This window comes from Typopeltis vanoorti, chromosome 4 (genome assembly GCF_054136105.1).
Source record: "Typopeltis vanoorti isolate ZY-2024b chromosome 4, IOZ_Tvanoo_1.0, whole genome shotgun sequence".
NCBI classification, from domain to species: Eukaryota; Metazoa; Arthropoda; class Arachnida; order Uropygi; family Thelyphonidae; genus Typopeltis; species Typopeltis vanoorti.
Genome location: NC_143552.1, coordinates 160,005,772 through 160,019,818, shown reverse-complemented (window position 1 = coordinate 160,019,818; position 14,047 = coordinate 160,005,772). Strand labels below are relative to the sequence as shown.

At 37.6% G+C, this 14,047-nt stretch overlaps 1 protein-coding gene across 2 annotated transcripts in view; it reads right to left on the bottom strand.

Moving 5' to 3' along the window:
* The window catches only part of LOC150107797 (huntingtin-interacting protein 1-like), a 632,881-nt gene that overhangs the window by 258,246 nt on the left and 360,588 nt on the right, over positions 1 to 14,047 (bottom strand). For both annotated transcript variants that reach the window (XM_090392055.1, XM_090392056.1), the window contains one exon: positions 9,382 to 9,492. In XM_090392055.1, the coding sequence (XP_090248181.1) occupies positions 9,382 to 9,492 (111 nt within the window). The remainder of the gene's footprint in view (positions 1 to 9,381; positions 9,493 to 14,047) is intronic.

The window sequence follows — 14,047 nt, the reverse complement described above, 5'->3', positions numbered from 1 at the left end:
ACCATGATGTCTGATGGCTATCTGGACATCCTGGGCAATTCATGCTTCCAATGCTGTGGAAGTACTTGGGAAGTGATCATTGCATGCTTCAGCATGACAATGCTCCATGCCATACTGCACTGCACATTTGACACAAAACAACATTGATGTGTTGTACTGACTTGCTCAGAGTCCAGACCTCAACCTCATCGAACATTTTGGGATGAATTGGAATGCCAAATTTGCCACAGTGGCCATCACCAGTTTCAGCAATAAGGATAGCTTTGTAAAAATTAGAAGAATATTCCTATTACTATTATTACTATTATTACTACCACGGGCTACTCCAGGAGTCCTTAGACTCATCGAGGGAGGCCCTAAACATCATGTTCACACAGCTGTTCAACATTCTCACAGTATCTATCATACCTTGCCTTGAACTCGCTCACTGTCATAGCACCCACAACAGACTCTGGCAGCTTATTCCACTCATTTACCACTCTAAAAGTAAAGAACCCAGCTCTAACACCCCTGCTAACCACGCTCTTGCCCAGCTTCCATGGGTGTCCCCTAGTTCTCCCACCACCAGTCCTGATCTCAAAAATATCATCTGAATTAATCCTATAGAATCCTTTTAGCAATTTGAATGTCTCAATCATATCTCCCCTTTTTCGCCTATCAACTAGTTTCTGCAACCCACAAATCTTCAACCTGTTCTCATATGGTGCATTCCATAGACCTGCTATCATCTTAGTCACTCGCCTCTGGATCCTCTCAACCTCCTCCCCATCAAGAAGGAACCGAGGTGACCAAATCTGGGCACAGTAGTCGAGATGAGGTCTTATCAGGGCTCGGTACAGAGGTACAATAACTTGTTTTTCTCTGCTCGTCAAGGTATTTTTCAACAACCAAGTGAGTTGATGAGCTGATTTAGCTACTTTCGCAATGTGACCCCTAAACTTCATCTCCCTATCCACCAACACTCCCAAGTCCCTGGCCTCATCAATCTCTTGGAGTACAGTTCCACCAATGTGGTATACTGCTGCTAATCTTTTCACTCCGAAATGCATAACCTTACATTTTGTCACATTAAATTGACATCCATTCTCCTTAGTCCAGAACTCCAATCTATCTAAGTCATCTTGCAAGACTTTGACATCTTCTGCATTCACTATCGCCCTACCCAACTTTGCATCATCAGCGAACAAATGAACTGTCCCACTTAGACCATTCCCTATATCGTTAATGAACAGATTAAACAGCAGTGGTCCAAGAACAGAACCCTGTGGCACACCACTAGTCACAGGCCGTTTTTTGGACTCTACTCCTGAATAAACTACTCTTTGATATCTCTCCATCAACCACCCAGCTATCCATCTCACCAACCCTATATCCATTCCCATATGTTGTAGTTTACGGATTAGAATTCCATGTGGTATCCTGTCAAATGCCTTTGCCAGGTCCAGCAGTATCACTGTAAACCCATTTCCCTTATCCAGTTCAGCCGTCACCCTGTTATAAAACTTGAGCAAGTTACTGAGGCATGATCTACCCTTCACAAAGCCATGCTGTCCTCTGTACAGTATCTCATTTTCATCAATCCATTTCTGTATTTTTCCCTTGACTACTTTCTCCAAGACCTTGACAACGACTCCTGATATGCTGATCGGTCGGTAATTTGCAACCATAGTCTTGGATCCTCCTTTATGCAGTGGAACTATTTTCCCCTCTTTCCACGCCTTCGGGACTAAGCCAGACCTGAGACTCAGATTAAACAACATGGTCAAGGGCACTGATAATTCATTAGCCGCTTCATGCAAGACCCGTGCCGGTATACCATCCAATCCCACAGATGTATTCACATTAAGGTTCTGTAATAGACTATTCACCTCCACTTCATTCATCACATTTCCCATATAAACTAATGGTTCCTTCATTTTTTCAACGTCACCACCTGGATGATATACTTTTGCAAAGTGCGCGCTCAGTAACTCCACTATATCGACTGGTTCAGTGAACTCTTTACCATCGTCATTCCTTAAAATCATTTTGCCATGTACAGTTTTTTTCTTGCTTGCAGCATATTGAAAGAACTGTTTGGGATTCTCTTTTGCTTGCATAGCTAGTTTCCTTTCATAATCGGCTTTTGCTGTTTTTACCACACTCGTTACCTTTCTAGCCTGTACTTTATACCGTTCGTGTGCCTGCAGGTCACCCCTTTCTTTAAATTCCCTCCATAGTTGTTTCTTTTTTTTGCAGCTCAAGCTTAATGGTGTTATTCATCCATTTAACCCCTCCTTGTTTCACTATTCGGACCTTAGGTATACAATCAGCCATAACCTCTTGTAAATGCTCTTTGATCACTTCCCATGCTCTATCGACGTCCAGCCCTTGCAGTTGTACATGCCATGGCACTGATCCAAGCAATCTCCTAAGCTTGTCATACTTGCCAGCACGGTAATTCCACATATACCCTGTCTTAATCACAAATTTCACACCTTTAGCCACTTCCCAGGTCAAGACCTTATGATCACTCTCACCAATAGGTGGCAACATGGTCATATTCATTACAGTCAAATTCTCAGATACTATTACCAGGTCAAGCACTCTCACACCCCTAGTATTTTCAATTACATGCTGTTTCAGATAGTTATCCCTTAATAATTGAATAAAATCCATTTCCTTCCTCACATGTGTCCTCTCCTCCTTCCAATCAATGTTACCATAGTTGAAATCCCCCATAATAATTACCCTCCTTCCACTCATTTCATCAATTTGTTTATGCATAGCATCTCCACCATCTATTCCATCACCTGGTCTATAGCAGCACCCAACTGTATATTTTATTCTGCCAGTATCAATCTCACACCAAATAGCCTCAAATGAGCTCCTTTCACTATCCTGCAATACTTCAATTCTCCTTGGCTGCAGTTCATCAGCTATCATCAATAACACCCCTCCCCCAATTTTATTCTCTCTGTCCCTCCTAAACATACTATAACCTACACATTCTATCCCACTAACTATATCATCTTCCGTCAGCCATGTTTCACTAATGCCAATAACCTGTGGCCAGGAAGAGCCAATCAAGGCCAAAAATTCTTCCTTCTTGTTCCTAATACTCCTGGCATTAGTATACATGAATTGCAGTGTTCCCTTTGTCCCACCCCTATCTTGATGCATTATTCTAAATATCTCATTCCCATTTTTTGTCCTTATTGCTGGCTCAGGTACATTATATACATTTTTACACTCAACTGTCTCACCGATGTCTGGATATCCACTTCCCCCCCTCCTTGGTAGTTCTAGTTTCCCTGGTTCTGCACATCCATTTTCACTTCATTCAGCAACACTTTTTCCAGTCTCTGCACACCAAGTCCATTCAAATGCAGTCCATCCATCTTGTATAAGTCCTTTCGCCCATCAAACTCATTCCATACGTCCACAAATTCCACACCACACCGTCCGCATAACCTGCACATAATATCATTTGCGATTATGGCCCTCCTTCTAAACTCCTCTCTGTCATACCGCGGTAACAGACTCACCATTCTAACTCTGTCACTCTTTTCTTTCGCTACCTTTAACAATACTTTCAAGTCCTCTCTCATATCTCATATCTCATTCCTGTTATGAAGCATCATAAATTGGTTGAAAGCATGCCCTGGTGGATAGTTGCTGTTATTCAGGACAAAGGTGGTTCCACTCAGCAATGTAATTAAAATTCAATTTTTTGATCATGACTAGGTCTCCAAATACTTTTTATAACATAGTGTGCATGTGTGTTTGGCTAACAATGGGCTATACATATATATATGTATAGCCCATTGTTATTAAATTTTTTATTTGCAAGTTCATAATACAATTTTCTTTTTCCATTTTTGACTTTAACTGAACTACGCTTATTAGAAAAACAATTTGAAATTGTAACAATTTCTCCAACAGAGCATGTACAGCACTGACAACATCCTAGGACAGCGTCCACTGATGTATATAGTGATTTCTGGTGCTCTATATTTTTCACATGTAGTTCTTGAGGCTTGAAATGTGGAAAGACAGCAGGGGTAGATGATATTCGACCAGAAATGCTGAAGTATGGTGGTATAAGAGTCTTACAGTGGCTGCACTGCATAGTTCAGAAGCCTGGACAGAGGGACGAATTCCCGATGATTAGAGTAGAGCTCTCATAGTACCCATATATAAAAAGGGAAATAAAACTGAATGTGAGAATTACAGAGGTATTTCCCTACTGAGTGTTCCTGGGAAGATCTATGCAAGTATACTTGAGAAATGGTTGAGAAGAATTGTGGAAGGAAAGCTTGGTGAAGAACAAGCTGGATTCAAGCCAAATAGAGGCTGTCAGGATCAGATCTTCACTTTACGACAAATAGTCGAGAAAGCATGGGAATATAACAGAGATCTGTATTTAAGTTTTGTCAATTTGGAAAAGGCATATGACAAGGTGCCAAGAGAGAAGCTATTCAATACGCTAAGTTATATGGTGTCAATGGGGCATTATATCAAGCAATACTTAGTCTTTATTTGAGTTGTACGTCAGCAGTTAGAATTGAAGGAAGTACAAGAAGATGGTTTAATGTTAAATCTGGTGTGAGACAAGGATGTACATTATCCCCTCTGTTATTCATTATCTATATGGATCACATTACGAAGGAAAGTGGTATTAAATCTGATATCAAAATTGGAGATGTTAATGTCAGCTCTTTGCTTTATGCGGATGATGTTATACTTCTAAATAAATCTCCGCTACAAATCTGCAAGATTCTCTGACTAAATTGAATAGCTGTTGTAATAGATATGGTATGAAGGTCAGCAATAAAACCACAAAGACAATGAAAATAGGCAGAATCATTGAAAATGTCAACTGTGTTGTGAATGAAGAACCTGTGGAACAAGTGAAACATTTCAGCTACTTAGGCACGATTTTTACTGAAGATGGTAAAATAAATATAGAAATAGACAACAGAATCAGCAAAGCTGGTATGGTAGGAAGTCAATTGAATAAATTCATATGGAATAAGAGAGAAATTAGTCAGAACACTAAATTAGCTGTATACAAGACGGTGTTCAAACCAGTTTTAACTTATGGATCTGAGAGCACGGCCAGAAGTAAAACACTTGACCAAAGACTAGAGACTGCAGATATGAGAGTTCTGAGAAAGATTATAGGCGTGAACAGATGGCATCAATGGCAATATCATATTAAAAACGAGGATATTAGGAAAGAACTTGACATTGTCAACATCCAGGAATGTGTTAGCAGAGCTAATCTCAGGTGGTATGGTCACTTAAACAGAATGGGCGAAGAACGATTAGCAAAATAAGTGTTCTCTGCCAGGTTGGCAGCAAAACGACCCAGAGGAAGACCAAGATGTAGGTGGATTGATACGGTACAAAGTGCCTTAGACAATAGAAATATAAGATCTGATAATGTTGTAGTCTTGACAAGTAACAGACTGATTTGGAAGAAAATTGTAGATAGGAAGTTAGTAATGATGTAATTTTTTTCATGTAGTACTGTCATATCCTGTACACCCCTTGAGGGTACATGGCAGGAATTTGATGATGATGATGAGTTCTTGCGACAAAAAAATTTCAGGAACAGGAATGCAAATAAATAATTTACTGACAGAAATGAATGATTTACAAGCAGACATTCTGCTAGCTCAAGTCAGCATTATCATAACCACTGTAACGATACACAGTCAATGAAGATGATAGGGAATGAAATGACCGCAAGGATATGAAGGATGACACTGGCACTATTCATGATTTATGTTATTAATAATGCTGGGTAGATAGGAGTGTTTGCCAAAATCTATGTAGTTCTTTCTTTCAAGGTTACATGGTGGTCAGCAATCATTGTGTAGAATTTATGAAAACAAACTCTGTCTTGGAGTAGTTAAGGAAATAATATTCGACATTTTGACCACAAAAAACTAGGGGTCATCAGCACCCTCAAACAGAGACCTAACCCATTTGCTCCAATGAGCAGGTGCTGAAAAAGAAATTTGAAATTATTAGCCAAACATTCATAAAAAATGGCTAAAAAAACTGTTCACAAGATCCTCCCCATAATAATACGAAGAAAAGCAAAAAAGATGACAAATATGCTATAATCATACCATACATTAGTGGAATATCAGAAAAAGCAGACACTGCATTAATACAACATTAACACAACTTTCAAACCTTCAGCAAAATTGAAAAGTATACTTAGCTCATCCAAAGATCCCTTTCCCTACCTCGCCCCACCCAGGGTTTTACAAAATTCAGTGCACCTATAACTACCCTACACAGAGAAAACAGGACACAACATTTCATCAAGAAAACACAAACATCACATTCAATTCCTTCGCTATATTTAAACTGGCCTGTCAGACCATGCACATCAAATATGTTGCAGAACAACTGGAAAGATGCCACTACACTAAAACATGGTTATGAAAGAAAATTCAAGGAAGCTTGTGAGATGCTGAAACATCATCTTAACAAGAATGATGGATTAGTAATTCCAAGAATCTGGAAGACTATCTACAACCTATACATGGAAACTTTAAAATGTGTGTTTGATGTAGTTCCACTGTAATTTTTTTTAATCATATGCATATAAAAATAAAATAAAATAAAATATTTTATGTTAATTAATTAAATAAGTGATTTATTTATTTTTTTATATATTTAATATTATTTTATTTTTTTCACCAGAGGTCAGCAAATGTAAACAATTAAAGTATTTAGATTTAGCTTACTTTTGTGCAGTGTCATGTAGCTTGTGTCCTGTGCATATGTATGTTTTCACGATGATTACCTCAATATGGAGGTTGAAACATCAACTGTTATTTGCTTATTAGCCAGTAAAGCAATTACTACAACATGCATGCTTATCTATAAATTCTACACAATGAAAATCTATGCAGGATCATACCATCAGTTCTGTTGCAGTTAACCAGATATTGTAAAACTTTTGCCACTTCCAGAACACTCTCTCTCCAATTTTTTAAATTAGGCTGGCTTTCTTCTCCCTGATGAAACGGTCTTCCTCTTAGTTGTGTGACCAGATGCATTTTTTTTTTTTTTTTTTTTTTAATCAAGGTAGTCTTGTCATGTCTGCCTGAATTACCTGGTTCCATACTGGCAAGGGATGTTGTAGATACACATGGCAAGGTGAGAGGAGCTTGGCAATCTTTGATTTGTCTCCGAAAGGTGGAAACTATGTTTAGAGGTTGATATACAGTTTTAATTCCATGTTGTTTCAGAGGAATCCCAGTTTATCTCATGTGTCTTTGATGTAGGATAAAGATATGTGCGCATATATATATATACAGTCTGGTGCAAATGATGTTAGTAAAGGCTGTTGTTCTAGGTGCAATCTTTGGTCCTGAGGATGAAATTTGTTCTACCCTGGAGACAAAAATCTTGAAAATTCCATGTTTTTAGGCAGGATGGTGATGTGAAGTGGGTATCTGTCTATATGTGGACTTATGGTAGACTGTACATAACAAGATAACACAGAAGAACCATATACTAGACATTTAACAGAAACGTGGCTGTTAGACTTGTTTCAATAATCAAATCCTGTGAGTTGACATAATCAAAAGAATATAATAAAAATGGAGGAAAACTCACTTAAAAACTTTTAGTAATGTAGGGATGTAGAATTTTTGCCTAAGCATAATAGCAATCTTGTACTGATGATGCCTATAACACTTAGGTGAATATTGTACATTAATAGTTTTTTATGTGAATTTTCCCCCATTTTTATATTCTGTAGTATAATATTTTAAATAACTCCTTCACACATGTAAGAGAAAACTAAATAGAATTTATTACTTCTCTATATTTCACTCAATATGTCATGAACTTCATTCAAGGAGAAGGCAGAACTGGCTACAACATTTAAATTGTGCATGAGTCATACAGCATGTGTATACTATCATGTGTCTCCATTGCAGCTGCACAAGGTAGGAGGAATCACTATTAGAATTCAGAAAAGTAAGTATAGTTGAATTTAAAAAAAAGAAAGAAAGAAAGAAATCACTTTCCAAAACTTTGAGATAGGCACAGAATCTGTTCAATTAAGGTTAGCATAGAGCTTTAGACGATTCAAGAAATAATGTAGAAAGTAATTTACCTTGGGTATAATAAATGTTAAAGTTACCAAGCTATTTTAAACCTGGTTTTACTACATTTCCCAAGTAAGCAAACAGACAAACAAGTCAAGTGTGTGCCTGCAAGTGTTGCAAATCCAGCTGATCCTACAGGTAGTGCAAGACCAAGGCAACTCATGGTAAAAGTAGTATAAGCTCTGATTACTAATCTTAATATTCACCCTTAATGCAAAGCACATCTCCTGGAGGAGATATATGATGTTTTATATTAAAGGCAAGGGGTCACTACCAAGACCGGTTTCGACCTTTATTGAGGTCTCATCAGTGGGAGCCAGGCTAGAAATACCAAGATTTTAGTAATACAGAGCTCATAAGTATTTTACCAGAACAAGTTACCATAAGGTGTTTTAACCTTATTAAATAAAAATCAGTATCGGCCCTTAGGAACATGCCAAACCTCAACAAATTTGGATGCATGAAACTGCCCCAAATTTGGGAAACTTTTATCAGAAGAACTTCAGCCCAAAGGCCAAGAACTACCAATATAGCCAGCCAGGGGGCACCATCAGGACTTTAGGAAAACGCTAGCTTCCTAGCTTCAGTCTCATTTGCTGTTATTAGTACTTGTGTGCACGTGTCTTTGTAGTAAGTTCCCAAGAAGATGGCAACGTGACGTTCGCCAAAATATCGGAAAGTATATATTAAAGTTTTTTTAATCTATATTTCTTGTATACGCTGTCAATTCCTTAAATATTAGTTACCAAAATATAGAAGTTATTTATTAAAGTTACCTTTAATTAATATACTTTATATGCGTTGTTAATTCCATAAACTAATTACCAGTTATGTCCTAAAGCATAATCTGTGCATGTCTTAATTACACGCTATGCTAGGTAAAACTGAATGGATCATTAAATCAATCACATTTCATAGACTATCTTTTTTTTTTTTTTTTTTACTTGGATAACTGTAGTAATTCTAGAGCTAATATATGCAGCAGCGGTTCAATCTTTGAGGATGAGTGTTTTTATCAGAACAAGGGCTTTGGTCAGTATGAAATGCCTGCGACTTTGGATAAATCTTAGCAGATCGCACAGTCTTATACTGTCAATGCTTCAAGCGTCTACATTATTGATGATTTATAATAACAAACATTGGTGGTTAATATTTTATGTATTCAATTTAAATAATGTTTTTTTAACATAAATATGATGCAGAGTATTAGAAACATGTTTTTAAGTTTTATATATATATATATATAAGGAAAACATACCATCTCCCTGTTCAATATTTGGAGATGACTGTGATGTTGCTTTTCCTTGAAGAAGAAGGGTTGCAAGAACATGTGCAAACATCAGAGAAGACTGCAGCATTCCTTCGGTATCTAAATCAACAGAGAAAAAAAACATATTAATTGATTTTTCAAGAACAAAATGAATACATGTTGATGGATGAAATAGAAGAATCTTGATTAAATAAAGGTATATTGGAAAAATTGCATTCCTAAAATCACTGTCATGCAACCTTTAAATTCAAGATTGTGATTTAGATAGTAATTTAAGTAATTTAAAGTAAATAATTTAAGATAATAATTTATTATGTTTAAATATCAATTCCATGCACAAGAGGTTTGAGAGCCTATAAACATTAATGCGGCAGATGAACAAGAGGATGTATTAATTGGGGGGGGGGTTTCTTAAGGAATAAGAAGTACATATTAAAATAGGAGTAATCATAGAATGCTAAATGTAGTTTCCAAGGTCTCAAAGCCTGAATGGAAGGATCAATGAAAGTTTCAAGGATCCAAGGTGATTGCATTTCCATTTTTTATTGCAGTTCACATATACTAAAGTCAGAGCCATCATCAATAAATGTGAGGAATATCTGGCCTTGGTTAGCTTGATATGGCTAAAAATCAGTGTGACTCAGCTGAGAGAGGAGGATATTCTTCTTCTTCCTAGTCCATAACAGGGTTGTTAAGAAGATATCAAGAAAATTTCTGCAGTCAGTTCTTGATTGAAACTTAGCTCTCAGCTTTGTAAAAGATGCATTTGGCCTTTTTTTTTTTTTTTTTTTTTTTAATATTATCTATCCAGCTTATTATAGATCTTTGTCTTTTTTGAGTTTATGGAATAAGTCCTTCAAGGACATGCAATGGGAAATAATTAGATGTTGTGATATGGTAAGGCTAAATGAGTTGTTTCCTTCAAGTCTCTAATTTGTTGGCATCACTTAGACAAAGAATCAGATCTTTTGACAGTCCAACTTCTGAATTTGTGATAGGATTAGGGTGGTATTTTTAGGAGACATCTATAGCACATTTCAGCAACCTATTCTCATCTTCTTTTAAGAGGGTTCCAAGTTCCACTTCCATATGGAGTATGAATTAACTAATGTCAATAAGATGTGATTTGTAAGTTGTTATCTGACCACAGTGGTTTAATTTTTGAAGAACCGTTGTTGCTTTTTTGCAATTTGTGCAATTTTAATATCCTTCTCATAGGAAGGCTTATTTATACGTTGGTTATACATGCTTACTAAATAACTTAAGGAATTCAGAACATACAACAGAATATAAATTAATTTAAACTTTAATAAACATTTCCAATATTTCGGCAACGTCAACGTTGCCATCTTCACAGGAATTTAAAATAAAGACACGTGCATGCAGGCACAACACACACAGTAAATGAGGAAGAAGCGAGGAAGCTATTATTTCTCCTAAAAGTCTTGATGGGCAGGCTATGTAAGTATTCTTGGCTGAAGGTCTTCTGATGTATGTCTCCCAAATTTGGGGCAGTCTCATGCAATGAAATTTGTTGAGGTTTGGCATGTTTCTTAGGGCTGAGGCTGATTCCATGAAAAGTCTTTCAAATTTGAATTTGCTACGGTGTATTACTGTAGCTTTCTTCCACTGTATTCTGTGGCGTGTAACCAGAGCATGGTCTGCAAGACCAGAGTGACTGTACTGGTGAAAACAGATGTAGTCCTCATGTTCTGAAATTCTGATATTCACTGTCCTGGCTGTTTGGGGCCAAAGTAGGACAGCTTACAGCTGCAAGGGACCTGGTATACACCAGGTAGGTCAAGGGGAATTGGTTGGTCTTTAGTGGAGCAGATAAGGGAATCCAATTTTCTATATGGTCTGTAACAAGAAATCAAGTCATGTTTTTTTTTAAGATTTTGGTAATTTTTTCCAAGGTACCTTGGAAGCAGGGAATGGTGATGGATTTAGAGTAATCCTTGCTGTGAAGGGGGGGGGGGGGTTGTGGTTTATCGGTTCAATATTTTTTTTGGGATAGCCATTGGCTGAGAAAGTGTTGAGGATGTGGATTAGTTCAGTGGTTAGGGCATTGCCATTTGAACAGATTAGTTTAGCCCTTGTATAGTGTCTTAATAACTCCATATTGTTGTGAGGGAGGTGATGGGATTGTTGGTGGATTTTCTCTAAACTGAGAAAACCAAGGTTCCATCAGGTTGGCGGGTGACTAGTGTGTCTACGAAAGGGAGGCTATTGTTTTCCTCTTTTTCCAGGGTGAACTTGATTCTGGGGTGTTGGTTGTTTAAGTGTGTTAAGAAGGAGAGGAGTGTGTCAGAGTCATGTGGCCAAATTGCGAATACATCATCAACGTAGCGAAGCCATATGGTTGGTTTTTGTGGGGGGCAAAGTTTAAGGCTTTCTCTTCAAAAGTCTCCATAAAGAAGTTGGCCAAGGAAGGGGAGAGTGGTGAACCCATGGCTGTCCCCTCTATTGGTTTGTAGAATTTTCCTTGCCAAACGAAATAACCTGAGTTCATTGTGAACTGAAGTAGGGCTGGGATATCGGGAGAAAATTTAGCTTGGATTAACTCTAAGGTTTCCTTGAGTGGGACATTTGTGAATAAGGAGGAGATGTCAAAACTGACCATTATGTCAGCATGTTGGAATGTAAGGTTTTCTATGATGGCTTTGAAGTGGGCTGAGTTTTTTAATGTGTGATGGTGTGTTGCCAGTATAGTGTGTGAGTGCTTTGGAAAATGTTTATCTAATTTGTATGTGGGGGAATTAATGCCATCCACTGTGGGACATAACGGCACATTTTCTTCATGCATTTTTGGGAGTCCATATATACGGGGGGGGGGGGGGGTTTGAACAGTTTTAATTTGTTAGTAACTTATACAGGCCAAGAAGTGACCTTCTTTAGGAGCCTGTGGAGTTTTCTAATTTGCGAGTTGGTGGGATTGTATTCAGTAGGGAGGTAAGTAGCCCGATCTAATAATAGACAATTAAGCTTACCTGTGTAGTCCATTTGGTTAAGTACTACTGTGGTGTTTCCCTTATCCGCTTTAGTGATTACTATTTCTTTGTTTTTCTTCATTTCCTGCAGGGCTTTATATTCCTTATTGGATATCTTGGTATTTGGTGGTTTTGGTTCGGTGAGAACACAAGCTACATCTAGTCTAATATAGTTGCGATGTGGTTTAGAAAGTGGCGGATCCCGCATTCAATTTGGATCATTATATCCTCAGCCGGTATTTTTCTGGGAGCAATGGCGAAGTTGTGGCCACGTGAAAGAGCATTGAGTGCTTCAGGCTTCAAATTAACTGAAGAAAGGTTGACCACAGTGTTGGTTGGAAGCTTAGGTTCGGAGGTAAAGTTCTTTTTTAATTTCTCAAATTTCTTGATATGTTGACCTCATATTTTTTCAAAAATTTACTGTGTGTAGTGCCTTTATTAAAGTTTAATTTAATTTATATTCTATTGTACATTGTGAATTCCTTAAGTTATTTAGTAAGCATTTAAAATCCTGCCTTTATCTTGATATTTATTAAAAATATTGCTTAGGTATTTGAAAGACACTAAAAAAATCTAAAGATAATTACAAGGAGAGAATTTAAAGGATATTGAATTTTCAGTGCAGCGTTTAAGGGTCAAAGCTATATAACTGAGAGAGACCTCCACATAGCCTTTAAAGGAATGCAGAGAACCGACCAGGACTTCTGACCTAATGTCCAATCCTCACCTTCCTGTAGTGCACCCTGTTGGGTATCTACTTGGATACTAAACGAACAAGGATGGGCTGGCAATTTGGGATTTAGCCGACCAAATTGTATTCTTATTGGCTTACACCAAAATACAAAATGATGGTACAACATGACAAAATTTCATGCCGGCTGGGGTGTCGGTTAAACAAGGCTCCCGTTGTTTTCGTCAGGGAACCAGGGCGAACAGCGAAAAATCAGCTACTGGAACAAATCTGAAAAAAACCCCAACTCAACAACACCCGAGTTAAAGATTGGTACTATCAACATAAAAAGCCTGAATGGCAAACAAATGGAACCAGCTGAGGAATTAGATAAGTACCAGATCGACATAATAGGGATGACTGAAACAAAAAAGACAAAAACATGGCTTTGTAAAGGCTTGGTCATGCCTTAGTAATTTACCAACTTTTTATAATAGAGTCACAGCTGAGTTGGTTAAAAGAAATGGCTACACAATGATTTTGCCAAGGCATTCGACAGAAGACCACTTGGAACACTGTTATTCAAATTAGAATAAATGGGGATTTATATAACAAAGCACTCACACACTATACTGTTGCCAGTATAGTGTGTGAGTGCTTTGGAAAATGTTTATCTAATTTGTATGTGGGGGAATTAATGCCATCCACTGTGGGACATAACGGCACATTTTCTTCATGCATTTTTGGGAGTCCATATATACGGGGGGGGGGGGGGGGTTTGAACGGTTTTAATTTGTTAGTAACTTATACAGGCCAAGAAGTGACCTTCTTTAGGAGCCTGTGGAGTTTTCTAATTTGCGAGTTGGTGGGATTGTATTCAGTAGGGAGGTAAGTAGCCCGATCTAATAATAGACAATTAAGCTTACCTGTGTAGTCCATTTGGTTAAGTACTACTGTGGTGTTTCCCTTATCCGCTTTAGTGATTACTATTTCT